This window comes from Rhagoletis pomonella, unplaced genomic scaffold (assembly GCF_013731165.1).
Source record: "Rhagoletis pomonella isolate Grant_MI unplaced genomic scaffold, Rhpom_1.0 Rhpom_scaffold_00003, whole genome shotgun sequence".
NCBI classification, from domain to species: domain Eukaryota; kingdom Metazoa; phylum Arthropoda; class Insecta; order Diptera; family Tephritidae; genus Rhagoletis; species Rhagoletis pomonella.
This window is the reverse complement of record NW_023458557.1, coordinates 75,873,397-75,900,836: the sequence shown is the minus strand read 5'-3', so window position 1 is coordinate 75,900,836 and position 27,440 is coordinate 75,873,397. Positions and strand designations below refer to the sequence as shown.

The 27,440-nt window shown below is 33.6% G+C and overlaps 2 protein-coding genes across 2 annotated transcripts in view; one reads left to right on the top strand and one right to left on the bottom strand.

Annotated features, from left to right (window-relative positions):
• LOC118735544 (angiotensin-converting enzyme) overlaps nucleotides 1–27,440 on the top strand; it is a gene marked incomplete in the record, with an annotated part of 223,323 nt that overhangs the window by 83,143 nt on the left and 112,740 nt on the right.
• On the bottom strand, nucleotides 6,266–15,663 carry LOC118735548 (proline-rich protein 4-like). Its single transcript, XM_036465356.1, has 3 exons — nucleotides 15,603–15,663; nucleotides 15,413–15,536; nucleotides 6,266–8,396 (listed from the first exon to the last, which is right to left on the bottom strand). The coding sequence occupies exons 2-3, from the start codon at nucleotides 15,422–15,424 to the stop codon at nucleotides 7,119–7,121; spliced, it is 1,290 nt and encodes a 429-aa protein (XP_036321249.1). The 5' UTR covers nucleotides 15,425–15,536; nucleotides 15,603–15,663; the 3' UTR covers nucleotides 6,266–7,118.

Here is a 27,440-nt window from a genome sequence, read left to right as displayed (position 1 = left end):
ATTGAAATCAAAGTAGATTATAAATTACTTTCAAATTAATTTAATTTCCTGCAGGGTATTCATAAAAAAATATAAATTAGACTGCATCACCAAAAAAACTTGCGATTTTTTCGCCGGGACAACAAAATTTCTTATAATTTAATGGCCTTATTCATAAAAAATAAAATAGGTTTAAAGAGCTTTATAAATTGACGTTTTCATACATTTTTTAATTTATAAACCTTTTATACTGCTACTTTATTTTTTATGTATAAGGCCATTAGGCTTCTAGCAAAATATTTCGAAAAAATAATAAGATTTACGTGCGCTAGAGCGATTGGAAAATACTTCCAACAACGGTGTTTTTTCATGCATAAAAATACTTTCTTAAAGGACTTTGTGGAAAAAATCCTCTCACATGACAAAAGAGCTGAAGTTTTCTACATAAAAATATTCAACAATTTTTCAAGGGAATCATAATAATGAGATTTTTGATGCTGTTTTTTTTTTAGCTTTTTTAAAGATTTGTTTAAGAAAAACTTGATTAACTGGGTATCAATGGAAAGGTATTTTCTCACCGTTTTTATTTATTTGCAAGTTTTCCTTAAACCAGTCTTTGAAAAAAGTTCAAAAACAGCATCAAGAATTTCACTATTATGATTCAGTTGAATTTTTTTTTTTAATATTTTTATGCAAATTTTTTAAGCTTAAACGTTTTTGTCATCTAACTTAGTTTTTTGCAAAAAATACTTAAAAACTGTTTTTATTCACAAAAAACTAAATTTTTGGAGGTATTTTCAAATCGGTCCAGCTCACGTACATAAATCTTAATATTTTTCCAAAATATATATATGGAAAAATTGTAGCGATTTTTTTTGTATGGGGAGTGATGCAGTCTAATATACATACATATGTATGTGCATACAAAGCAACATTTTTGCTTTGAACTGTACCATCCCATTTGTGTAAAACTTTTATCGTATTCCTTGCATATTTTTAGGCTATTGATCGCTTTTTTGTGCAAACGAAATCATCGTGGCTTAACGAAAATCAAAAGTAATAGTTAAATTAAGCTTTTAGGAAAACTAAGACTTGATTAAAAAGCGACAAACTTGTCTGTTTTAGTGTTGCAGAGTGAATAGATAGGCAATCTGCCGTGGTGTGGAGCTTGTTGCGCTGCTGGCGGAAATCCCGAAGCTTTTTACGTACATACATACATACATAGCTATGTATTAGACAATTTTAATTATTATGGCTTTACCCAAGTAACTAACTAACTCAATTGTGGCTTAAAGCACAAAATGCTTTTTCCAACGCTGTAAAATAAAGCTAATACGATTAGCTGACTCGTTGAAAGCGTTTACTTGAAAGGACGCAAGTTGTATTTTGGAAAAAAGGGACACAAACAAAATATCTCGAGGACGAGAAAAGATAGCGAAGCAAATGTAATGCTGTTTTAAGGCCTTTAAGGGAGAGAATTCAGGACAAATAGGCTCTTTGTATAGAAGAATTATTAATTGTATTAATTTAACGTTCGAAATAAAAATTTTCTTTTAATAACGGTATTTTGCGTAATTTTCATATTACTATTCTAACGGTCCAGTTATGGGCTATCAAATTCAAGCTTGGTTTGCATTCGTTCGAGCGCAGTGAGGAATTGTAATTTTTTCTATTTTTCATAGTGAATGCATTAAAAACAAGCTTTCAACTTCGGGTTACTTTCATAATGATGTACCTTATTCAATGATTGTGTTAATACTTAAGTAAACATAAACTATTTTTGCGGCAATATATCGAGCCCTAACCGGCAAAATAACGTAAGCGACATTTTTGTTTTTTTTTTTCAACATTTTCTTTTTGATGGAGAAATGCAGCTAGATGCTGTAAGAATATTTCTGTATCAAAAATAAAATTTTGAAAAAATGCCGCTTACGTTATTTTGGCGGTTAGGGCTCGATATAGTAATTAGGTTAAGTTGGTACTAGAGGTTTACGCTAAAAAGAATCGTTTGCGGCAGCGACGCCGGCCCACCCGCCGATAAGAAAGATTTTAAAGAGCCATAACGCTACTAATCTTATCAAGTACTTTCATCAGTGTTAGGTATTCGCCATCTAAATTCAGATTATATTTGTATTTAATTAATTCTTGAATTCGTTTTAAGTTTTAGATATTGTTACTTCCTACTTGAGTTAAAATTCACGTTATCAATATGTCAATGGCCACTCCCATCATCCCAGACATCTGGAAGATGGGGACAGTGGTCCCACTGCTCAAACCGTGGAAACCAGCCAACAAAGGAGAATCTTATCACCCGACAACACTCCTTTCCCCGGTAGCGAAGATACTAGCAGCCCTGCTGCTCTCGTATTTCACGAACCATTTGACCACAGCGAAGTATCAGCATGGTTTCTGTAAATTGCACAGTACAACAACAACACTTAACGCCATAAACACGCAGATAATACGTGGCCTAAACCGCAACCGTCCCTGTGAGAGAACTATTCAAGTAGCGCTGGACCTGTCAAAAGCGTTTGCCACCGTCAGACACTTCACGCTACTAGAAGACATAGAGGCCACCTCTCTCCCCCAGAGGTTCAAACGGTGGTCGGCGAATTATCTGAGAGGTCGACACTCGTCGGTAATGTTTAGAGACAGATCTAGCAAGCTCAGAAAAATAAAACCGGAGGTTCCATAGGGGTGTGTCCCTTCCCCACTACTGTTTAACTTATATATTTCAAAGCTCCCTCAACCACCAGAGGAAGTCTCGAATGTTTCTTATGCCGACCATTGCTCGACAATGGCGTCTGGTAATGGAATTGATGACTTGTGTTCGAAAGTAAACGGTTATCTCTCCGAGATTTCTCGGTTCTTCACTGGAAGGAGCCTAACCCTCTCCCCTACAAAATCCTCTGCGACCTTGTTCACCACCTGGATGAAGGCCAGACTACCGCTGGGAATTCATGTCGATGATACACCAATTCCGACGATGAATAACTCCAAAATACTCGGAGTAACCTTCGACAGTCTGTTTTCCTTCTCTGCGCACGCACGCTTTGTCAACAAAGTACAGAGCCGCAACAAGGTCCTCAAGTTGCTAGCCGGCAGTACTTGGGGCAAAGGCAAAGAAGCGTTGCTGGCAACATACAAGGCAAAGGGTCGGCCGGTTTTATATTACGCAGCACTAGCTTGGTCGCCGAGGACTAGTAGGACGCAGTGGATGAAGATAAAGGCAACACAAAACACTGCACTTAGGACAGCGACTGGATGCCTTCTGATGTCGCCAGAATACCACCTGCATATATAGGTGAAAATGATCCCAATAAAGGAGCATAACACAATGCTCTGCAAGCAGTTTCTAGTTGGGAGCTACAGACGTGGTCACCCAACTGCTTGCAGAGAAGAGCCTTCGCCCAGGCACGTCAGGAGGCAGCCTCTGGACCCGTCAGCATATCGACAGGCCCTGAACGGCATTCAGAGGGAGTCAGTCTCGGGTTATGCAGACTCCAGACCTGTGAATGCCGTTATAGGCGCACAACCACCTGACATCGACGATACGGAGCTTCATCTGCCTCGGGAGACTAGAACCACAATAGCCCAACTTCACTTTGGCTACTGCAGCAGGTTAAACTCATACCTATGCAGAGTAAACGCAGATGTGCCAAATGAGTGTCCGGCATGCGAAGAGATACCCCACCACTCGAAACATCTCTTCGTGTGCCCGGAAAACCCGATAACAATAATGCCTTTGTCCCTGTGGACCCATTCCATTGAGGCTGCACGTTTCTTGGAGCTTCCGTTAGTTGAGCTTGACGACATCGACTGAGATATTAACCGATCTGGGCTGGGTTGCTGTAGCCGCTACAACAACAACAGCAACAACCTACTGTTTTACGCCGACTCCGAACGGCGATTGTGTTTTTATGAGAAGCTGGGTTTCATGGCAGAAATACACTCGAAGGCTTGCTATTGCCTGCCGAGCGGCGACCGCTGTTAAGAAAAAACGATTTTTCTAAATTTTTTTTTTGCGATGTTAATTTGACCAGGGCTTGAACACACTACACCGTAGCGGACCATTTCGATGAATGGCATAAATACCGAATCTCTATAGTACTCTTAATAGTTTTGATGATTGTTACGAGGACTTCGGCGATCGCATATTCTTGGTTTCTAGAATTTGAAGATTACATAGTACTGTCACCAAATGTAACGCTTTGGTTTCAATCGTTCTCCATTTCCTTTCACTTATTTTTGTAGTGAAACTTCTTTAGCGGCGGTTGGTTGAGTGGGAGTAAATTGGCAAATTCAGCGGAAATTGCACACGGAAATGGTGCAACGGAAATGATGCAACGGAAGTGGTTAGGGCTGAAACAAGTACTTCTTGTGTGTATGCATATGGTATGAATTTATCAAAAACTTGCTAATAAAAGGTTAGAGGATAACACTTAGAAGTAACAATACAAGAATGAAAGTAAAGGTGAGTACGTACATAGATAAAGAAGATTATAAAGGCAAAGGTAAAAATAAAAACAAAAACAAAAACAAAGATGTGTAAAGATAAAGGTTAAAACGAAGACCAAGGTAAATTTAAACACTTTACTTATATATACATATGAGGGCAAAGGTGAAGGGGAATATGTTGATGAAGAAAATGATAAACATAAAAGTAAAAACAAAGATGAGGATGAAGATACCGATAAAAGTAAAATGAAGATAGGGGAAGAAAGATTAAAATAAATGTAATTAAAGAGGAAACGATATAGAGAGAGACAAAGAGACTCAAACTGGGAACTATTTTGGGATTTTAGAGATTTTCGAGATTCTCGAGACTTATCGATTAAATAATCGATGTTTTTATCAGCTTTGTTATCTATATTAATCGATATTGTTATCGATATTTACCGATTTTGTTATCGATATTCATCGATTTTGTTATCGATATTTATCGACTTTGTTAGCGATGTTTATCGATTTTGTTATCAATATTTATCGATATTTATCGATTTTGTTATCGATTCTTATCGACTTTGTTATCCATATTTATCGATTTTGTTATCGATATTTATCGACCTTTTTAGCGATATTTATCGATTTTGTTATCGATATTTACCGATTTTGTTATCGATGTTTATCGATTTTGTTATCGATATTTATCGATTTTGGTATCGATATAAATCGATTTTGTTATCGGTATTTATCGATTTTGTTATCGATATTTATCGATTTTGTTATTGATGTTTATCGATTTTGTTATCGATATTGTTATCGATTTTGTTAGCGATCTTTACCGATTTTGTTATCGATATTTTTATATTGATTTTCTAATCGATTTAGCTACCAATGGTATTATCGATGTTGCTATTGAAATTTTTATCGAATTTGCCATCGTTTTTGTTATCGATATTTTTATGGACGTTATAATCGATTTTATTATCGATAGAGTATGAAGATAATTTAAAAACAGAATAACATGAATGTTATTAAAACGAACAGTGGTAGAGGTAGGGATCTACATTGATAGAAAAAAAGCGAAAAAATATAACCTTAAGCAAAAGCAGATGTGTGTATGTATAGATAGATAAGTAAAAGCATAAGCAGACGGCAGCGTTGATCCGGATTAACTCGGGAATTAACTGCAGTTGATCCGGATTAAGACTGACTTAATCGGGATCAACGCTGCCGTCTGTTTAAGCTTTAACGTAAGTTTCACTTCTACAGTGTGGCCCAGGCGCACTTACTTTTTTTTATCAGTGGTTCTACGATTTCTGTAAGCATGACTGTAAAGTAAAGAACCGAATCGTGCCTTTTTACTCATTACTTCTTAACGCCCAGTCTCATATTTCTCATTTGTTTTGAGGCTAATTGCCCTAATGCAGGCAGAAATATCCTAGTATTCACCTCCATTGTGTAAACTCTGATCTTGTCCATTTCTTCATTAGTTTCTAATGTATTGTTCAATTCAGAAATAATGAAACAAAAAAGGTATGGATCTTTCCCCTATTGTAGCAGGTTTATGCCAACAAGTCTCAGATAACACGCTTCAACAAAATTTGGTCGTATTTTATCTCAGAAATTAGAAAAAAACTGATAAATGATCGAAAAATGGCAAAAATAGCAAATTTAAATTTTTTTTGACGGATATAATTTTTTCCACTAAACAGAAAAAATTTTAAAGGTCCAAGTAAAGATTTCCATCACTCAAAAGAGGTTTTTTATTTTGTAAAAAAGTTATTCAAAAACAAAATTGGCTGATAAATTTTGCGCCACCTTGTACAATTAAATAAAACAATTTTTTGTTTATTTTCTTATATACTCATCGATAATATCTTGTCGTCATTTTATTTACATAATTAAATTATATACAAATTAATAATTCGTACAAAAACAAAAAAGATCATACCATTTTGTTTTTTTACAAAAACATAATTGAAGGACAGCTGTTAGCACTAGACGCTTGTGAGAAGCGGATGAAAAATGCAACTGCCAATAGATAGAGAAATATTCGCACAATTCAAGGTTGCAAACTACGAATCTGTGCATATTTTTTTTTTTAAAGAAAATTAGGTGCGGCAGGCAAGTTTATGGACTTTAAATGAAATTAAAGGAAACGCTATAAATTTTGGTAAATCAAAAGAGCTATCGTATTTTTGCTAAAACATTTACAATTACTATTTACAATTCGCCCAAAACTTCGTGATTATTCCTTGCTTTAATTTCATGCTTAACTTAAGTTCCACACCCTCCACTCGTGTAACAAATTGTTTGCCCACTTGGCTTCAAAAACATTTCCATCATTGGCAGTCGCTATGGCGCTTCCCTTAGGGCGTTCGTACTTGCCCAATGCCTTCGTTTAATTCGAAAATTTTATCACAAACTAAAAACTAAAATATACATCTGGGAAAAGACAAATAAAAAAGAAAGAGTAAGCAAACGCCGATGTAGCTTATTTTACACGCTCTTATTCTCATTTCACTTCAATCCCTTTTTAGCGCAGTTTCCATAGAATAAGTTTTTTTCCGAGCAATAATGGCCATGCATTTTAAATTTTCAACTAAATAATCATAATTTCTAAATGTACATATGTAAGTCCTTTTTCTAAACAAAAAATCTCACACCCTCAGCGAGCCACTTTTCGCTTCGATTTACTTCTTTTTGTGGATATGTCCATGTCCATAGCCGTACGAACCACCATAGCTGACCGAGTGTCCACCATAGCCTCCGATGCCATGTCCACCATAGCCTCCGATCCCATGTCCACCATAGCCTCCGATATCATGTCCGACATGGCTTTCCAGATGGACTGGCACTGGAACGGGCACTTTGTAGGGCACATGCTGCTCAACGGCCACAGGAACGTGCTGTTCGATATGCACGGCACGCGGCACATCGACTGGCACCTTCACGGGGTAAGGCACTTGACGTTCCACGGGCACTGGAATTTCTTTGATGACGGGATATGGTTTGGGTACAGCAACCTTAACGGGCACAGCCACTGGCCGATCGACTGGCACTGGCACTGGATGGTCGACTGGCACCTGAACGGGTATGGTGACGCGCTTCTCAACTGTATAGGGCACTGGTTTCTCAACAGGCACCGGGTATGGCTTAATTACATGCACTGGGTAGGGGCGATCGACGGGCACTTTAACGGGAACTTGCACCACCTTTTCAACTGGGTACGGCTGTGGCACATGTACGGGCACCTTAACGGGTACTTGTACGATCTTCTCCACCGGGTAGGGTTGTGGTACTGGCACTTTAACGGGTACTTGCACGATCTTTTCCACTGGGTAGGGTGCTGGAACGGGCACTTTCACTGCCACTGGACGATCCACATGCACGGGCACTTGCACATGTACGATCTTCTCTACGGGGTAGGGTTGTGGTATGTGTACGGGCACTTTGATGAGCTCTCTAACTGGTACTTGTACAGTTTTCTCGACAGGGTAGGGTTGCGGCACTGGTACTTGTACGGGTACTTGCACGATTCGCTCGACTGGATATGGTACAGCGCGCTCAACCTGGTAGGGTACGGCCACTTGACGTTCCACGTAGTTGGTTTGTACATTGGTAGGTATACCACCGCCTAATCCGCCGCCTAAGCCGCCGCCTAAACCAATACCGTATCCGCTGCCTCCACCGCCGCCGATGAGCCCACCACCACCATGTCCGCCACTTAGTAGGATACCACCACCGCCGTATCCACCGCCATAGCCGTGTCCACCTCCATAGCCGTGTCCACCACCATAGCCGTAGCCGGTGCCGTGAATAATGCCACGTTTCTCCTGCTTCTTTTCAGCTGTGCTGGTGGCTTTCACTTCGGTGGCGGCAGGTGCAGGTTCAGCGGATTTAGGTTCGGCGGCTTTTTGCGCCTCCTCTGCATAGGTGAAGGTCGATAAGGCCAAAAGGCCGAAAATGAACTGGAAAGAGAGAATTAAAGTAAGAAAGGGTAGAGGATAAAAGTCAGTGATTAAGATTTTAATATACGTATATATATATATTTTTTTCTCAAAATTTAAATTAGTTTAAAGTTCTCAGTACGAACGATTTTTCGTCATCCATTGAAGATGGCACAACGCTAAAACAGGTTTGCCTCCAAACTAAATTTGACATGACATGGCGGAAAATCGTTCCACAATACATCATTCTTAAATTTCTTTTATTGCCTGTGTGCCAGCAATTTTGACTCGTACTGTGTCGGATTAATTTAGAATGACCTTTTTTAGAAATCGGATTTTTTTAATTGTGTCCATTTCGCTTTGATACATTTAATTTGAGTGTAGATTTTGTAGCATTCTACGATGCTGACAAAGAAATTTCCCTTCGCTGTAATTTTCAGCTCACACCCTAATAATTTTAAGTGCTGTTATTAACATTGAAATTCCAGTTAAGCCTTTAGCGGCTGTGAAGCGAGCTGTCAATTCTGTTAGGAAAACGAACACTTTTGTAAAAATTTAATAAAAATTTATCGATTATTAATAAAATGAAAACATTTTCTAAAAAAGTACCAGGTTGACCGACCTTTGCTCGGTGTGCATATAATTTTTTTTTTTTTAATTTTCAAAGTTAGGGTTCAAATAATGGTTATTTTGATAGCTTAATTTATAAATACTTTTTATGCAACATCGTGAATGGAATTTATAACATACATACGTATAAGTACATAAGCCAAGATCTAATCCAATTAATAAAAATTAGTTTTATAAAAAATACTATAAATTCAATCATTATTTTAGCCTCGTAAGTATCTCAGTATTCAGTAGAAGAAAAAAAATCTGAAATTTGACAAGGGATGACGGAAATTCATTCCATAATACATCATACACCCACCCTGTCGGAAACAACAACAACCAAAAAGGAAAAAAAAAAATCTCCTTTTTAGTATACAGTCAACAACAAAAAAAAATCCTTTGAAAATGCAATGTCGATAACCAAAAATATCGTCAAATGTAGCCTACTTTGTTACTCAGAATTCTAAAACAAAAATATTTTGGAACCAATTAAAAAACTTTTTTTTATGAAACTATTAATGTTTATGCAGAAAAGAAAACAAAGCCTAAAACTATGTAAAACAAAACTATAAAAAAAATGTATATAAATTTATATAGTTAAGTGGAACATATTTTTAGGCTTCGTTTTCTGCATAAACATCGGCATATAATAAATTAAATAGATATCTTACATTCGATATTGGGTGGCAACCCTACTAATAGGACTGTACCTATTCTATTTCAAGTAAATATGTACTGTGTATACTTACACAAATATATACAAAAAAATGCTCTTTGAAAATAATAAGATAAACTTTTTTTATTAAAAAGCTGGCAACGCTCTACAAAAATATCTCTGAATTATTGTGCTTAAAAATGCCTGCCATTTGATATCCAATTTAATTTTTTTTTATTAAATTTTGTAAAATCGAAAATAAGTGGCAACCTTACACACTTGTCCTAAAAGATATTAGCAAATCATTACGTAAGAGCTTTATTTCACTACCTATAAAGGGTAATATGGTATCTTAACTTTCTAAAAAAAAAATTAAATAAAGAGACTTTGAAAAATAGGTGGCCACCCTATTCAAAAATATGTCTAGATTAGGGATATGATATTTTTTTTTTTAATTTGCAACTAATTTCGAATAGGTGGCAACCTTATATGAATGTTATCGGTGATGCTATCTATCAAAATAACATTAGAATATAAAACTTTATTTGTATTAAAAATTTCATCGTTTAAATCGTTAAGAGTCATTTCCGAGCAACCTCTATATATACATATTGCACACTATCTCCAAAAGTGACACAACTCCAAATTTGGCATTTTTGAAATTATGCACTAAAAGTGTCTCTGTGTACTTTATTTACCTTCTAGCAAAATCTGGAGTAAATTTTTGTTAAAATTTGTTGAAAAAACCTGAGGTAAAGAGTCCCTTTTGTGCATGTGATAAGCATGTGCTAAAAAATAGTTTTTCATGTTTTCAGGCGAACCTGTAAAGTTCCGTCAACTAAAGTTTTTTTTTCTGCTCCATGAGCTACCATCTTTATTGAACACATTAATCGAGTTGACATCTAACGATTATTATGTAATAAAAAACTAGGCCATCGATGTCCATTCGACGTGCTAACATATTAACCCGTATTTTATGTGTTTCCAAAAATGGTAGCACTTCCGCACCGACTAGTTCCAGCCGATCGGCAAGCGTATAGTTAGTGACCACAATTGGTCAGCACTTAGCCATTTCTGGCTGGCAATGCGGGTATGCCGTTAAGACAAAAGCAAAAGTAATTTTTTCGTTGGGTAAATAAAACCAACAACAATAAATGCAATAACACACCAACAGCTGCCAGCATTATTTATTTATGTATGTTGAACAATTGCGCCTGCGCTTCCTTTTCTATGCGCGGTCAAGTGATGTCAGTGACCAAAATTGCTCAGCAATTTAATTCGTACTAATAAAACAAATAGCGAATAACAGAATTTATTAGGAAAAAAATTGCCAACAAAACGGAAAGGCGATGATATAATAAAAATTGCATGTCTGGCTTCTACTCCGTAGTGTGTATGACAAAAACTTTGTGGCATGCTAGCCGCAAAAGAAGTGTGGAGAATAATTAAATTGAGTCAATAAAAATGCATAACAATAGTTGCGTGATACGAAATTGCAACAGTTGTGGTCGTTGGCGTTGTTTTAGCCACAAAATTTGTATGTGCCGTTGTAGTTGTTTTGTTTGTTTGTTTTCTGTTTCGTGTTTTTTTTTTCTTCAATTTGCTTGCACTTCTTCCTTTTACGCCACCTCGTCATTAGTGTGCTGGTAATTTGCGCATGCGCTGTTTTAATATGTTTATACCACAGTCGCTTTGGCTTGACTTTTGTTTTTTGTATACACCCGGCTGAGCTTTGCTTTGTTAGCTTCGTTGCTGTTTACTTTGGCTTTGAGCCAAGTTCAATGCGAAACGCATAGTGACAATTATGCAATAAAAATTATAATAACTTTTTTTTTTGTATTGTATTACACTATTATTGTTTTGTTTTAAGGGCGCCACTGCATTTCACTTTCATGCTGGCAAGGTTGTCAGCTTGTTTCTCGATAAGCTAATAAAGAGGCTTTGGCGCGTGTAAAAGAAAAAGCTGGCATTGGGCAAAATTTGTGTGGCATTTCGATTGAGTAAACAGGGTTGGGGAATGTATGAGATTGTGATTAAATTTGAATTGAAAATTTTATAAGCTTAAATGAATTGACCTTGGAGTCCTTATACAAAAGTTATTTCTCGGAAGTACCTATCTCTTTGAATTGAAAAAAAAAAAATTATAGAAATCAAGCTCTGTGTCATCTAAATCTTCTTTGAAAATATTGACAAGACATCTTAAAGACACTCTACTTGTTATAGGGATATTTTATATGAAAAAATACTATCTTCTCTGAATCTTAACTTGAAGGAACTAAATTTTATAAAGGTTTGCCTAACACTTTTGACACAAAAAACTCTTCTCAAAATATAAAAATTTACTTGAAAAAATTGGACTCCAAAGTTCATAATCTTTCTTGTTGGGCAATTGAGTTTGCAGAGAAAATTCTAAATTTACTATAAACCAGCAAAATATAGGAGTGTTTTTGTTTCATTTTTATTTTTTGAAACAAACTATTGCACTATACATAGAAAAATAATTATCCGCGTATTAGAAGGTAATAGAAAAAAACTTGCGTTTGCGATAAATTCTCTAAACCATTAGTTGATTTTCATAGTTAGAGTTTTAAAATACATGCGCTACACTGGGAAAAAAGTAGTATGTATAATGGGTGGTACAAAAAATTTTAAAATGTTAAGCCCTCACTTCCGAGGATGTTTTTAAATGGAAAAAAGAATACACCCACTTAAAAAAAAAAATGATATTTAGAACTGCCCAAAAGCTCATGTAGTTTTCCGTATATTTTATATGGGTAAAAACAACTTATTGTAGAAATGATATAGAATTCTTGAAAATCAATATTTTTCGACCGGGAAACTTTATTTATCTTTAGGAGACTTCCAATAATATTATCCAATTGCTTATTGTACTATTTTTTAGCACTGGAATTTTTTATAGGACCTCCTATTGCTTTTTTCAGATCTTTAGGGGTCCTATAAAAAAGTTAATAATAGAAAATGGTTAAATAAACCATTTTGTATTGTTTTTGGACTTCCCTTGAAGAGAAGCAAAGTTTTCAGATAGAAAAATATTGACTTTCAAGAATTTGATACCTTTTCTACGAAAACCTGTTTCTTCCCATATAAAATATTTGTAAAATTTTTAAAATATTTTTTAATTAAAAAAAAAACAAACAGGGTTATAATTTTTTCGGTATAGAACAATCTTAGGGGGTGAGGGCATTAAAATTCCGAATTCGCTTTTTTGGACCACCCTAATGTGTAACTTCATAAAATTACAAACAAAACCGATGTACGCGTTAAACTTGAAAAGCCTTTGGGCAATTCTCGCGATATACATATATTTTAAAATAACACTTGGACAATTTTAGAGCATTTCGTTTAAAATTTTTATAATAAATAAAAATTAAAAATTTTCAAGAATTTTCAATTTTGTAAAACATCAACGATGGTTAAATTTTTTTTAAATATTGTTCAATAGCTTAAAGTTTCTAGGAACTAAAAAATTTATAAAAAAAACAGTGGGCTACTAAAACTTGTAATATGGGCATCTATGTATATAAATTTAATCGAGTACTAACCGCTTAAAAAACCTTAGCGACATTTTACTTCAAAATTTTATATTTTGATTCAGAAATCCAGGTAGATGTTCTACGAACATTTCTGCTTCAAAAAAAAAATAAAATAAATACAAAAAAATGTCGCTTACATCTTTTTGGTGGTTATGGTTAGATTAGCAACCTTGAGAATAACAATTTATTTACATTTAAAACTTTATACATTTCAAATGCTTAATTAAAAATGTTTAATTATAAATTCTATTCTAATATTTCAATACTTCATAGCTTTTGAAACTAAAACAGTTTATTAAAAAAATATTTTTTTTTAAATATGTTTAAAAATTATTGGTTTACTAACTTAGTCGCCTAGTAAATCTAAATATCAAAATTATTATTTCTAGATCACTTAAAATTTATGCTTTTATTTTTTTTTCCAAACCAAACTAATCGTTTAATTTTTTTCGGCAAAATTTAATCCTTATTTTGTGATTTTTATTTTTAGATAAAAAATAATCGTTATATTGGATTTAAGTTTTTTATCTTTCACTTTTAACCGCATGGAAAAATGCATTTTTATGACCGATTTAAATATTTTGTGATATAAGGAATTAAATGTGAAAATAACATTACCAAAAAAAAAAAATAAAAATATAACGATAACATTTTATCGAAAAAAAACCCAAAAGTACCAATTATTCTTGATCGACAAAATAAAAGTCGTAAAACAACGGTTATATTTGATCAGAAATTATGATTTTTATTATAAAGACTATAACAGTTATGGTCGCGAACCTAACACTTGAAGATTATTCGTGTTTTGCAGTTACTTTTTTCAGCCGTCTGCGTTGAAGTCGCGGATCATCATGATCGATAAACTCCAAAAAAAGGCTCAGTTTTAAATGTAAATTTAGAAATCCAGACAAGTCTGAAGAAAGTTGCCACTATTTTGCTAATTACACTGTAGTTAGTGCACCCTTTTGACCCTCAATATATACGTCCATAAATTTTTTTTTATAAATATCTAGCATGTTCTTCAAGAAAAAACGTGTAAGTTCGATTTTAAAATTTTATACAAATTCAAAAAAAATAAAAAAATTTGTGCGCTATCCGTATGACCTGCAGTGAATGGCGTAATAATAATTTTAGAAAAATTTCGGATATGCAGTTTTGTAGTTCAATAAATTTTAGTTTAAAAAATTGCAAGTGTAAAGTGGCTGAAAAATGGCGTTGATTTGTGAAATTTTTTTTTTTGCCATATAAAAACTGTCGACCATGCTTTGTATGGAAGAAAGTGCATGGCACTGTGAGATATCAGTGTGCGATATAAAATTTACTACGTATTTCGAAATTTTGACTATGACAAAAAACTGGTCTTAGCTTAGGTTTGGCAGCATACTTGAATTTGTATAAAAAAAAAAATCGGGGTTAAGGCTGCTTTAATTTTCTTCCTTTCAGCCTCAAACAATTCCGAAAGCGAAATGGACTGTAAATTCATTAAATTTTCCGATTTCAACATCGAAATTTTTTGTATTGGCACGCTTTTGCTTAGCACAAATACCTAATTCAGAACAAATAAGGCTACGTTTATGAGCCAGCGCATTCGTATCGCGCGACGTAATCAAAATCGCTACTAGCGCTCACAAAGACAAACTCTTGTACAATTGAACGGTATTAGCGATTTTCCGCCAGGTCATGAACCTAGCCTAAGTGCAAATAACTTTAAAACAAAAGACTTAAGAAACAAACTCGATGTTGCATGAAAAGTTGCTGTTTTTTAAATATAAAATATGAAAGCATCAAAAATATAAATTTTTTGTTTTTTTTAATCAGCGAAACATTACATTTTTGAAATAAGAAAACATTTGTTTCCACCATATGATGTTAACAATTCAAAATGCATGAAAAAAATTTAAAAAGTCACAAACAATTTAAGTCTTATAATAAGAAGTTAAACAGATTTGCATTTATTTAAGCACATTTTTTGTGTGAAAAAAATTAATAATCGCCGTTTTTTTCAAGAATGTTACTTTGAATCTGCTGCTGTTTGTCTCTTAAATCCATTTGCATTTCAAAGTCTTTATTTTATTTATTTTTATGTGCTGTAGTTTTCCCACATTTGCATGCATTTCTTCACTGTTTTTGTGTGCCTCTATTGTGCACTTTTTAGTCTTTTCGAGTGTCTTTCACTTAAAAACTTTTATTTGACTTCATTATTCACACCAACATACCAATGATTTCATCTTGTTTCACAAATTTTAACCAACACCAACAACTTAAACGCAGTGGTCTATACGTTCGCCTTTGTTGTTGTTCGCCGCTTTAAGAACTCAAATTTATAGAAATGAAATGAATCTGAAATGAACACAAATGTTTTTGGTTAAACTCAACTCAACCCAAAAAATTCAAAGTAAATATTACTTGGAGGCTGAGGTCGTTCTAATAACAACGAACCTACAACAGATACTGAATAATTTTGACCAGCCGCCACAAGCTTTTATACCGACGCATGCTTATAGAACGGCGATCAGGCGTTGACGGACGGTCTGATTAGCGGGCGTGAAGGGAGAGGCAAGGATGCGACCAAACAGTTAACAGCAGCAGCAGCAGCCGTAGTCACAGCAGCAGCGAAACAGAAACGTCGCCAAAAGCGCGCAATTTACTCACGGCGCCTTTTGCAATTAGCCGCACTCTATTGTAGAAATAACAAAAATAATTTTGTAATAAAAAATTGAGGACTGCGGCATCAGCAGCAGCTGCTGTATGAGCAGGAGGTAGTAAACGCTCAGCAATGCAGCTGCGACAGAGCCGCAAACGATGGTAGTCTTATGAAAATTAAAAGCGCAAGTAAAAGACATTTATGATGTTATAGGCGGCAGCAGTGTAGAGCGCAGTTGCGAGCATGTGCCAAGTGAGTTGAGCGTAAAAGTGAAGTATCGTAAAAAGCTCTACTGAATCGGTGTAAAGCCAAATTCGTGTACATATACGCGTCGCCGGTGTGTGTGTTGTATGCACTAAAGCCACAAATGTTACACCTATAGTGTATATGTTTGCTGTAGATGTGTGTGTTTGTGTGTGAAAAAGCTTTTGATTTCGTATCTGTACACAAGAGAGCCGCCACACGTACAGTATAGGTGTATAAATGGCGATTTTACGCGCATTGTTTTTTTTTCGTGGATGTATGTGTGTTACGTGGCGTTGACTCCTTTGGCGCCAAAATTATTATTTTCAACAAATTGTGGCAGTTTTTCTCGAGCGGTGAAAGGGTTGACTGTGGCATATTTTTTGGGGGTACTCGACTGGCTTAGTACATCAAATTTTTCATATAATTTAGGAATTTATGTACGATTCTAGTTATGTTATTAAGAAATATTAATAAAAAAATGTGTATTCAGACTTAAAAATGCAATCTGGTATTTTCGATTTGTTTGATTTTAGCTTTGGTAAATTTAAAAGGATCGGCAATGGTGTGGCATAAAAAGTGGCAAAAATGGCTTTCGAAAAGTGACTGATTTTCGCTATAAAATATTTGAAGGACTGCGAGTGAGAACTTTTTAAGTTAATTTTAGTAAACGTGGTTTTGCCAAAATAATAAAAATTGTTGATGTTATTCTTCGAACATATTTAACTTAATTTAATTAAATGCGGTTTTGCCAAAATTAAAAAAAAAAATTATTGATATTATTATTTTTTTTCGTACGAATCGAAAATTTGATAATAGAAAAGTTGCATGATTTTCCATTGATATGAAAACAAGAATACGCCCCAATATAACCAACAAAATTGGTTTTCATTTCGAGTTTAATTCATTGTCATTCAATTATTTCTATTTTGTCATAAATAAAGATAACACAGGCGAACAAAAAATTAGAAACAAATTTAGTTCGGCAAATGTTAAAGCTATTTTTGATAGCCTTTTTTATGTTGGCTACGAATTCGAAAGTGTAGTTTCCACGAACTATAGATTTTGAGGAAAACCAGGTCAAAGTGTAAAAAAAATTGGGTTTGTTGCAATATTTGAGAAGCTGTATCTCATCGCTGCATCTTGCTCTGATGGTCACTTATAGTAATTTATCGAACAGCAATAATTAATTTTAGCACAATTTTATTATTTTTTTTTCAATAGCATAATGTTCAGTTATTATTTATTGTTCAATAAATGACTATCAGCGACCATCAAGTCAAGGAGCAAAGATTATAGTAGTCGAAGGTTCTAGCTTTAATTTCAGCCTAAGTGGAAGTTTCCTTCATCTTTGCTATTATGATACAGCTTTTCAAATATTGCAAAAAAAAAACAAGTTTTTTTTTACACCTTGAGCTCACTGATCTTAAAATATCTTAATCAGCACAAAAAAGTCTATCAAAAACAGCTTTAAGTCAAGTGTCTAGCATTTATAAGACCTGTGAAAGCTACATTGGTTCAATCAAATAATGACGCAAGAATGAGTGAGAACAATGAGGAAATTCGTTATATTTTGAAATTCTATGAAATGAAAATAATAGTAAGCAAGTCTCTGCTATCCTTCCTTATGTAAATATTTGTGGACTTTTCAAGGGACCTCGTTTCAACTCAGCGAAGGCTGTAAAAAAATCAGAGCATATGCACTGCATGGTCGTCCTGGCCGAGGCTGAACTAAGGAGGGTGGTCTAAGGATCTCCATAGACTCACAAAGTCACATCTATCAATTCTGTTGTATGTACTTACAAGTCACTGTCTGATTGGCATTCACGCAGTCGGATTAAACATCACAATGGATACACTTCATTGTAGCTGCATGCAGGGCGAAGAGGTGAAGTCATCTCAATACTTCAACTTTGATAATATTTTCTAATTGGCCCGGAGGTTTGTCCCGGTCTGTCACCTGCCAAACTTTGTAATATGCAGTTATAGACTTTTGCTCTATTCTAGCAGTTACCGTTCGCAGTGGAATCATAACGTACCAATGCTTATGAGATAAGTGACCACCTTGCTAAGGGCATAAATCTTAATTTAACCTAGGGAACCTACTATGTCTATGAAATAATGCGAATGGTTAAGCAAAATCGGTATTTAAGCGGTCATAAGTGCGCCAGATGCCTAAAGCTCTATCATACTCACTATAACGACTGCTTAATATTTATTCCCGTCTCTTCAGAACCTCCTTAGTTATGTTAAGTTGTTTTAAAAATAAGGTAGTGAAAATTACTAATACACCGAGAAATTTCGACAGTTATTAAGGTTATCCACAAATATGGCAAAAGGCCCATGTTCGAAATGGCGCATACCTGGTTTGACGTAGTTTATGTGGAATATGAGAAAAATAGTTTTCATTTCAACTATAAATATTTCAGGCAAGAAAACCCCATACCTTTTTTTTCTTACCCCTAAAAGGCAAAATTTAAAACAAATATTCCAGATAAGTAGCGTATGCGGTAACAGTCTAAAACATTCCGAATAGTCGCAAAGAAATTCATAAAAATTCTGAAAGGTCAAGAAAAGCTTTTCTGAACAGTTGCATAGTCACTTCCACCCTTATCTGCTTATGTACATTTTTTTTATCACGCTTTCTTTTCAGTGTTGGACATGCTTGTCTTTTATGATCATGATCAGAGATACCACTATCACAGAGTGGCACTAATGAGAAGTGCCTACCAATATTAGCTACATGTATAAAATACTAGCTTTTAGCGCAGCACCGCCTGAGTGAAGTTTGGTTTAACGTTATGATTTCAAATGTAATAAAAATAAATAAATTATATTGCCGGTAGTAATAAATTTCACTTAAAGGAGTTGCTCGACTTCTCTAGCTTCCAGAACATGGGCAATGTGTCGAATTTCAACTAAATTGACCATTTCAGTATGAAAAGAACAATTCTTTTAAAAAATGTATCTGAATAAAACCATATATCAACACTTTGTTGTTATATGTTGTTATATTTCATTTAGCTTAAGCAGAATAAAAAGATTGAAATTGGTGCAAGGTGAAGAATATTTGAATTGAAAAATATTGAATTTGATTTTTTGAAATGCTGACACACTGTCTCTTTAATGCAATATTTCTTTAAATATTTTAAAGTTAAAGTAGGTGGCAACCTTTTTAAAAATAAAACCAGTTTTCAATATATTTTGTTTGAAATCCATATTGAAATATTGGGCTAAAATAACTGATACAATTTAATTACACTTCAAAATAGGTGGCAACCCATTTTGAAATAAATGTATCCGAAATAAAGTCTACCCAAACATCTTTTGTTTAACTTGACATGATTCTCTAGTTTTTCAATTAACATAATAATTTAATACAAGGCGACTTTCAAACAGGTGGCAACCCTTTTTAAAAAAATTGTCGTTATAACGATTTCTTAAACCTCATTCATTAGCTAGCCACCCATATTTTAATAACCATATATTCTTTATTAATACAATTGAATTAAATTTTTAAATAGGTGGCAATCCTCTTCAAACTTTTTTCGTAGTAAAACTTTTTAAATCATTGTCGTTTGCATTCATGTTATGAATTCTTTGAATTGAAATAGAAGTTTACTTTTTAAGTAGATGGAAACCCGATCACCACCCGCAGGCCATAAGCTATCTCCAAAAGTTTTCTCACAAACTTTCGCGGTTATAATATTAACATCAATTAAAGATCCGTTTTAAATAAATCGTTCTTGAACCGCTTTCGTCCGACAACTATATTTTTGCTACGTTTTATTTAATTTAACTATGTATTTCTTTGATTTTAAATTTTTAACAGGTGGCAGCCCCTGCGCGATAAAAATCGTTTTGCAAACCCTTTAGTTTGACAACATAACGTTGTAATATTTAATTCAACTTATATTTAATTCAACTTATTAATTAATAGATTCTGAAAAAGGTGGAAACTTTCTTAAAAAAATATCCTATAGGTTAATCCAAGTTATAGCCGATCTGTGCGCCAAATTTCATTAAAGAGCAACAAAGCTTATAAAGTAAGAAGGACGACGTACAAATTAATACAGCAAAATTTCAAGGATATTCAAGGATAAAATTTTAAAAGGACGTTTATCGTCCTTACGCAACAAAAAATGTAATCTGCTTTTATTAATTTGATACCCTTACTTAATTTTATATTACACTGAATTTTTTAAATAGTTTTTTTGAAGTAATCGTATTTTTCTAATTTCAAAGTCCTTAAAAAAATCGTGACATCAGAGAGAAAAACCACAAAAACGCAGTTTTTCTATATTTGGCTCATGGTTTCGGGAATATATTGATTTCGGCTCTGAAACCAAGCAGCGATCAGATGGCGTTTCTACACTAAAGCTCTTTCTTTCTTTGAAAACGTTGCATTTTTTTGGAGGAGGATACATTAGCTTTTCATTCGGGAGCCAAATAAATCTAAATTGGGGTGCTCACTATATTTTCGTGTCAACAGTGACTAACTATTGTTGCAAATATAAGAATATAAACTAGTTTTTTGTGTCCATTTTCTTCTCTCTTTGTTATACTTTGAGGTTTCGTTAGTTACTTATATTTCCCTTTCCATTTGCCCTCAATACACTTTTTGCCAGTTCAAACCACTCGAGTGCATTTCAGAAAAAAAAACATTTGCGCTTACTTAGTATTGATAAGTAGAGTTCGCCTTTAAAAAATTTGCTTATTTTTAAATAATTTTAAATAATTTAGAAAGATTTCCGCTGGATTATGCAAACTTGGCTCAGATTATTGTATTCTGTAGACTGAAATAATTCTCAGTGCTGTTTGTTAAAACAAACTTTTCCCTAAAAATCAAAAAACTCCCTCTTATTTTATAATTAGTTTTGAAATTTACCCATGAAGTAGTTCTTTTATTTCTTCCAGCAAATTTTCTTCACATAGACACCAGTAGAATAAGAAGCTGCCCCAAAATACCAGAAGAAACCAAAAATACTACCATAAACACTTTTAATCGTTTCTCAAGCCAATGACATCTGGAAACAAGCATTTATGCAATTTGCCATAAATGCATGCGCATGCCAAGAAACTAGGTTGAGTTAGTATATACTCGTACTCGCACGAATAAGAGCAAATACATGCCGACAAGCATACATACTCGCATATAATACATATGTATGTACATACGAACGCAGACAGAAAAATACTTGCACTTACGTTACAACTTAGTTGGCGATCAAACGCGTTTTGTTGTTATAACACGTACACCTGCAGAATGGATAGAAGAAAGAGTAACATACATATACATATACATTATACATGTGCGTCTGTGTGTGTTTATTTACCTATAAAAACGTTTTAATCTCAACTAGCGCAACTCTGCTCGTACATATCATTTAAAGATTGCAAAACTGCGCTGAAATCATCAATTAAAAAAGTTCAGCAACGCAAAAACAAAAAAACCACCGACTATAAAAATGTTATGAACTTGCTTTGCGCATGCGCAGCACACAGTTTGCTGCACTATGTATTGGCAGCGCTGCAAAATAGATATGTTTGTATGTACCGAGTTTCAAAAACGCTTTAGTGCGACACAAGCGCCTGTTTGCATCAACTTTGAAAGAGTTGAAAGAAGTAAAAATTAGCTAAGCTTTGCTCTACTTTTATATACATACATACCTACATACATATGTAGGTATTTATATACAAATGTACATTTTAATCTAAGTTCTTTAGGCGTTGTAATTATTTATTTAATGGCATTAAGTCATTAATTGAGTTCAATGTTTTACAGATAGACATGCATTGTACATTAGCACATAGTAATACATAAATTTCTATGCGCAATACGTACATATGTACATAAAAAAGTATCTAAAAATGTATTTTTTAATTGTTTGCATTTGCTAATTTTTTGTTTGGCATTCAATGAATTTCGATTTGTACTTAATTCTTTGTCTAACTGCAATTTGTCGTAAATCATTCTTGTTTTTCTTTTTGCAATGTAGAATTATAAAATTCTTTGTTTGAACTAATAAAGAATCTTTACTAAAATCAATTAAAAATTATTTTAGGTTTTTTTTTTCTCAGACCCAAATTAATAATTGCTTATTTGGAATGCGCTTATAAATTTTTGGGGGCAAGGTTTTTAAGCAGCATTTTCGAATAAAATTTACAATTATTTTTTTTTTGTATTCCAATATTCTTAGCAATGATGGGCACACTTAAATACTTTTGCATGTAAAGTACTTTTGCCTTTTTTTAATTTTTACCCACACAAAAATCAATATACTTGTGAAACCATGTGCCAAATATAATAAAACTGCGTTTTTAGTTTTTCTCCCTGACGTCTGGATTCTGCTAGAAAGAATTTAGAATTATAAAAATATAAAATTCAGTGCAATGTACAAAAGCAAAATGAGTACCAAATTAAAGCGAAAGTCAGTAGAATAAATAAAGGGTTAAGGGATTCTGGTCCATAAGGACGAAAAAGTATTGAAAATGTCCTTTTAAAATTTCATCTTTGGATATCCTTGAAATTTCTCAATATTTATTTTTGAAAATATTATATGTTAAGAACTAACTTTATTAGCTTAAAAAAAATTTATTTAAAGGGCATTTCAAAAAAAATAAAATTTTTTTTTTAAATTCTACAGAATTTTCTTTTTCATTTGGTACCCATGATGTTATTCTACATTGAATTTTTAAATTATTTTTGAAATTGAAAATATTTTTGAAGTTACAAAGTCCTAGTAAGAAAACTCGTGATTATATTGATTGCTTCGTGTGCTTTGGTATATTTTTGTTTTTGTCTGACGGTGTAATTAATTGATTTTCGGAATTTTCCAAAACCCTAAGTGATTTTCTCCGTAGTTATTCGGATATTTTCGTTATTTTTCGTGTTTCATATTTCGCGCTTTTCTTTACGAATTTCGTAAATGTTTTTCGGCGCTTTTATTTTTATATATTTTTTTTCGAATCTTTTTGCGTTATGTTTTTCGAAAAATTTCGAGCATTTAGATACTTTTCCGGGTTTCGGTTATATTTTGTGATTTTCGTGTTGTATCTACTTTTTGGGATTTGTTTTGAAAAATATTGGGTATCTTTCAGGACTTTCTTTTATTGTTTCAGGACTTTTCTTAAATTTTTAATGCTATGTTTTTCGGAATCTTTCGAGATTCTGCCAGGTTTTCTGGAATTTTGGAAATTCTAGAGATTCTTCGTGTTTTATTTCTCGAGATATTTTTTTCAAGAACTGTGGAGATTTATTCTTGGCATTTTTTATTTTATTTTTTTTAAGATACCTTCGGGATAATGATTATTTCGGCATTTTCGTGATTTTCGAGACTTCTCGAGATTCTTCGTGCCCCCACCTTTCTAAGAACTTTGCGGATTTTTCGGGAATTTTTTTTTCAGGCCTTTTCGGGATTTTACCGGTTTTTAGGACTTTTCAGGATTTTTTGTGTTACATTTTTAGAATCTTTCGAAATTTTCCGAAGTTTTTTGAGTCTCTTCAAGATTTTCTCTGGCTTTTTCGGGACTTTTAGAGACTCTTCATGTTATACTTTTCGAGATTTTTTTAAGACTTTTTGACAATTTTTTGGCACATTTTTAATTTTTTTCTGGATTTTTATGAATAATTAGTTTTATGTTCTTCAGGATCTTTCTGGACTACTCGATATTACATTTTTACAATACTTAGCGACTATAAGTACTGTTATTGCTACCTGCCTGCAAAATGAGAACCGCTTCTAAGTAAATGCCTTCACAAAGGGCTTTTCATTAAGACCTTCTCTTCAGAAATTGTATTACTTAGAAGATCTATAGCGCAGTCATTCGACGGCAGACGAGAAGGTGGATTTTCACAGCGACGGAAACAAAATAAGAGTCTTTGACTCGTAGTCAAGTTAGAGCAGTTAGAAAAAGGTTTTAACCATTAAAATTATGTGTTTATAGTAATCACCATTTTAACTCTTTCATAGTCAACATAAAATGCACTTTATTGGGAAAATAGAATTTTGACTTTAAAATGAGGAAAACGTGATTTTTAAATGGTAGAATAAGGTTTTAGGTTTTGTTTAGTTGTTGAAATAGTAAACGCAGTAACACACAAATGCGGACCGAGCGATTCCAAAAAATATTTTTAAATTTAATATTTTTTTGAATATAAATAAAATTTTTATTTTATTTTATGATCCTTCGTTGTTTATGTTATTTCACATAATTATTTCAAGTTTACCAAACTTTTTGGCGTTTTATTTTTAATTAAAAAGTTCACAATAACTATAATTACACAAAAAAAAAGTTAAAATAATATTTAAAAGAGCAAAAAAAAAAGATGTAAAAAAAATGTTTCCTGTCAGTGCAATTCGAACCCATGACTTCATGACTTTCCGCCTTGTTAAATCCATAATACAACAGCAGACACAGGGTGATCTAATTAATTTCATCTTTGAAATTAAGTTGAATAAAAAGGCCTTAAAGCTCAACTCATGCCATAAAAGTAAACAGGAGTAAAGAATCGACCACGTATAGGCTTCAATAGGTCCGAAATAAGTGTTCAAAGAAGACCTATCTTTTTCGAAATTTGTTGACTTTCGTTAGGTAAAAGTAACTAAATACTTTTGTAATCAGTATTAACTCCTTTGGAAATAAGTAAATACATTTAACTGAGTGTTTATGTAAATACAACCATACGCCGTATTTCGATATTTACTACATAAGAACTTCTTAATACTTTTCTACTTAGTACTTACTATTTAGTAAATACCATTTAGGTCATCACTGCTTGATAGCAAATATTTAACTTGCCACATACTCGTAAATAGCTGCATTAGTTGTAACTTCTTCCTTTTTTGCACCAAAACTTGTTTGAGTAGCTAAATGACTAAGATTACTTAAAATGGATTTTTATTTATTAGTTATTTTTAGACTGCTGTTATTTTTTAATTCTGAATTTCTCAAAAGTGATAATTTTTCATATTCAATAGATTTGTAAAACTTTAAAACACATTTACCTCAAGCTATATTCAAATTACTTCCTCCATCTGGGTATTTTGTAATTTTAGGGGAATCACTTTCATTAGCAACTATTGTATGTGAAAAAATTTCAAGCCTAGACTTTTGCTTGGTGGCGCAACAATAAGACTCATATTACCAACACAAATTAATTAATCGGTCGAAAAGTTCATGGTCAAACGCGCTCCTTTAAATGGCTATTGCCATTTGCTCGTATGCGAATGAGGATGGCGGGTTTTTACTATAAACAGCTGAAGTTATTTATGACTGTAATTATCCATTTTAGTTTATGCTGTGCTTTCCTTTTGTGTTTGAATTTAATAAAATCTAAATTACTTTTTGTTACTAGCGAACTTCAATAAAAATGGTAGCTTGAAAGCAAAATCTCACTTTATTTGCATAAATAACCAGAAACGCAACAAGATCTATTTTTATAAGTTTCATTATTCTTTTATTGCCAAAAGCAAATAACTTGCTGCTCAATTACTCGTATGACGATGCACAGATTATTTGTATTCATTAATGGCAAAATGCAAATTTTGAATAATTTATCCTGCGTCAGAACTTCAAAGAATTTCGTTTGTTAAGTGCTTTTGGAAGAACCAAGTTATTGAAAAAAAAAAATTGAACATCATGCTCCAGATTGTACGAAAATTAAAGTTACGTAATTATCTGGAGAAAACTGGCTTAGAACTGCTATCTGGTGATTGAAGAGAACCAATCTTATCTTGTAGTACCTCGCAAGGTTTGTATGAAAACTTCGCAGCATCTTTCCTGAAATTACTACTTCGGAGCTTATAAAAAAATAGGGAATAGTGTGTAAAGTTACTCTATGCTGGGTCTCCGGACATGAAGGGAATGAGTTGGCTGATGAGATGGCCAAAGGCGGTTCAGGGATGCCAATAGAAGAAGCGGATGCGTACTACCAACGTTTAGTGATCACGTAAGGAAAATTGATGAATATACCGTAGCCGCGACGAATGACTTGTGGAACAAACGTCAAGATTGTGAGATCACGAAATAAATATGTCCGCTGCTTAGTTGGAAACAGACAAGGGACATACTGAAACTTAATAGATCTCTAGTAAGAGTCCCTACCGGCGTCATCGCAGGATACTGTGCTATAGCACCAATGCTTCAACGGTGGCGAAAACTAACAAGTACCTTCTACGGAGGCTGCCATGGTGAGGATGAGCAAGAGTTAATTGATCGCTTTCTGTGCCGATGTCCAGCGAGACAGCGGAGGTGGAACTGTTGGATCTCCTCGGCGTCATTACGGATAGTAACTGGTTCAGTATACTAATTGCTTCATGCTACTCTGAGGGCACTGTCAATGAAAAATTCTGTCTCCGAGTGAAAGTTAGGAATATTCCACACGCCCTCCTAACCTAACCTAAAACCTACAGGTTCTTAAGTTTCTTACGGTAAGTTAGGTTTTAACTAAACGCCAACACAGTTTCTCATATAACAGGTTGGCCAAAATATTGAGCTACGTTAAGTTAAGGAAATTAAGTCTAGACTAACTGAGCTTTTGGTACGATATAAGTATAGAAAGAAATGGTTTTAAAACTACATGTAGGAGGGTTGCCACCTATTTAAAAAACCAAATTCAATTTGAATTAAATAACTGAAATATGTATATTGGTGCCAGACAAACCAGGTTTAAGAAGGTTGTACTGGAAAATATTGTAAAGAGGGTTGTCACTATTTTAAAAGTCGAATTAAGTTAACTTATTTACAAGGTATATAAAATATTAATATATGGTTTTAAAAGGAAAGAATGTTAAAAAATCTTTGTTATTTACATTTAGAATATTGTTAAGGCATTTAAAGGTGGTTGCCACCTGTTAAAAAGGTTTAACTCAAATTATTAAATAAGCTAAATGGATTATTAAAAGATTAGTATCAATCGAAATGGATTTGAAAAGGATTTATCACTGAACTACATTAAGGAGAGTTGCCATATGTTTAAAAAATCAAAATAAATGTAATTCGTCAGCTAATTGAAATACATATGTATCACAATGTCAGACAAAGGAGATTTAAAAAGAATTAACCCCTCTATTCTAACAGAGTCACAAAACTTAGCTCATCACTGTTGTGATTTCAAGTGCGCCGAGAGACGTGTCACAACAAAATTCGATTTTGAGTGCTTAAAAAATACACAAATATTTAAAAATTGAATTGTAGCGGCATATATTTTGCAGCGGCAAGCTTTGAGGCGCGGTAGAAATCATAGCAGTGATGAGCTAAAGTTTGTGACTTTGTTTGAATACGGCGGTTAATTTAAAAATACTTTTTAGCTACGCTAAATTTTCATCGCCAAAATTCTCCAAACGAAAAAAAGT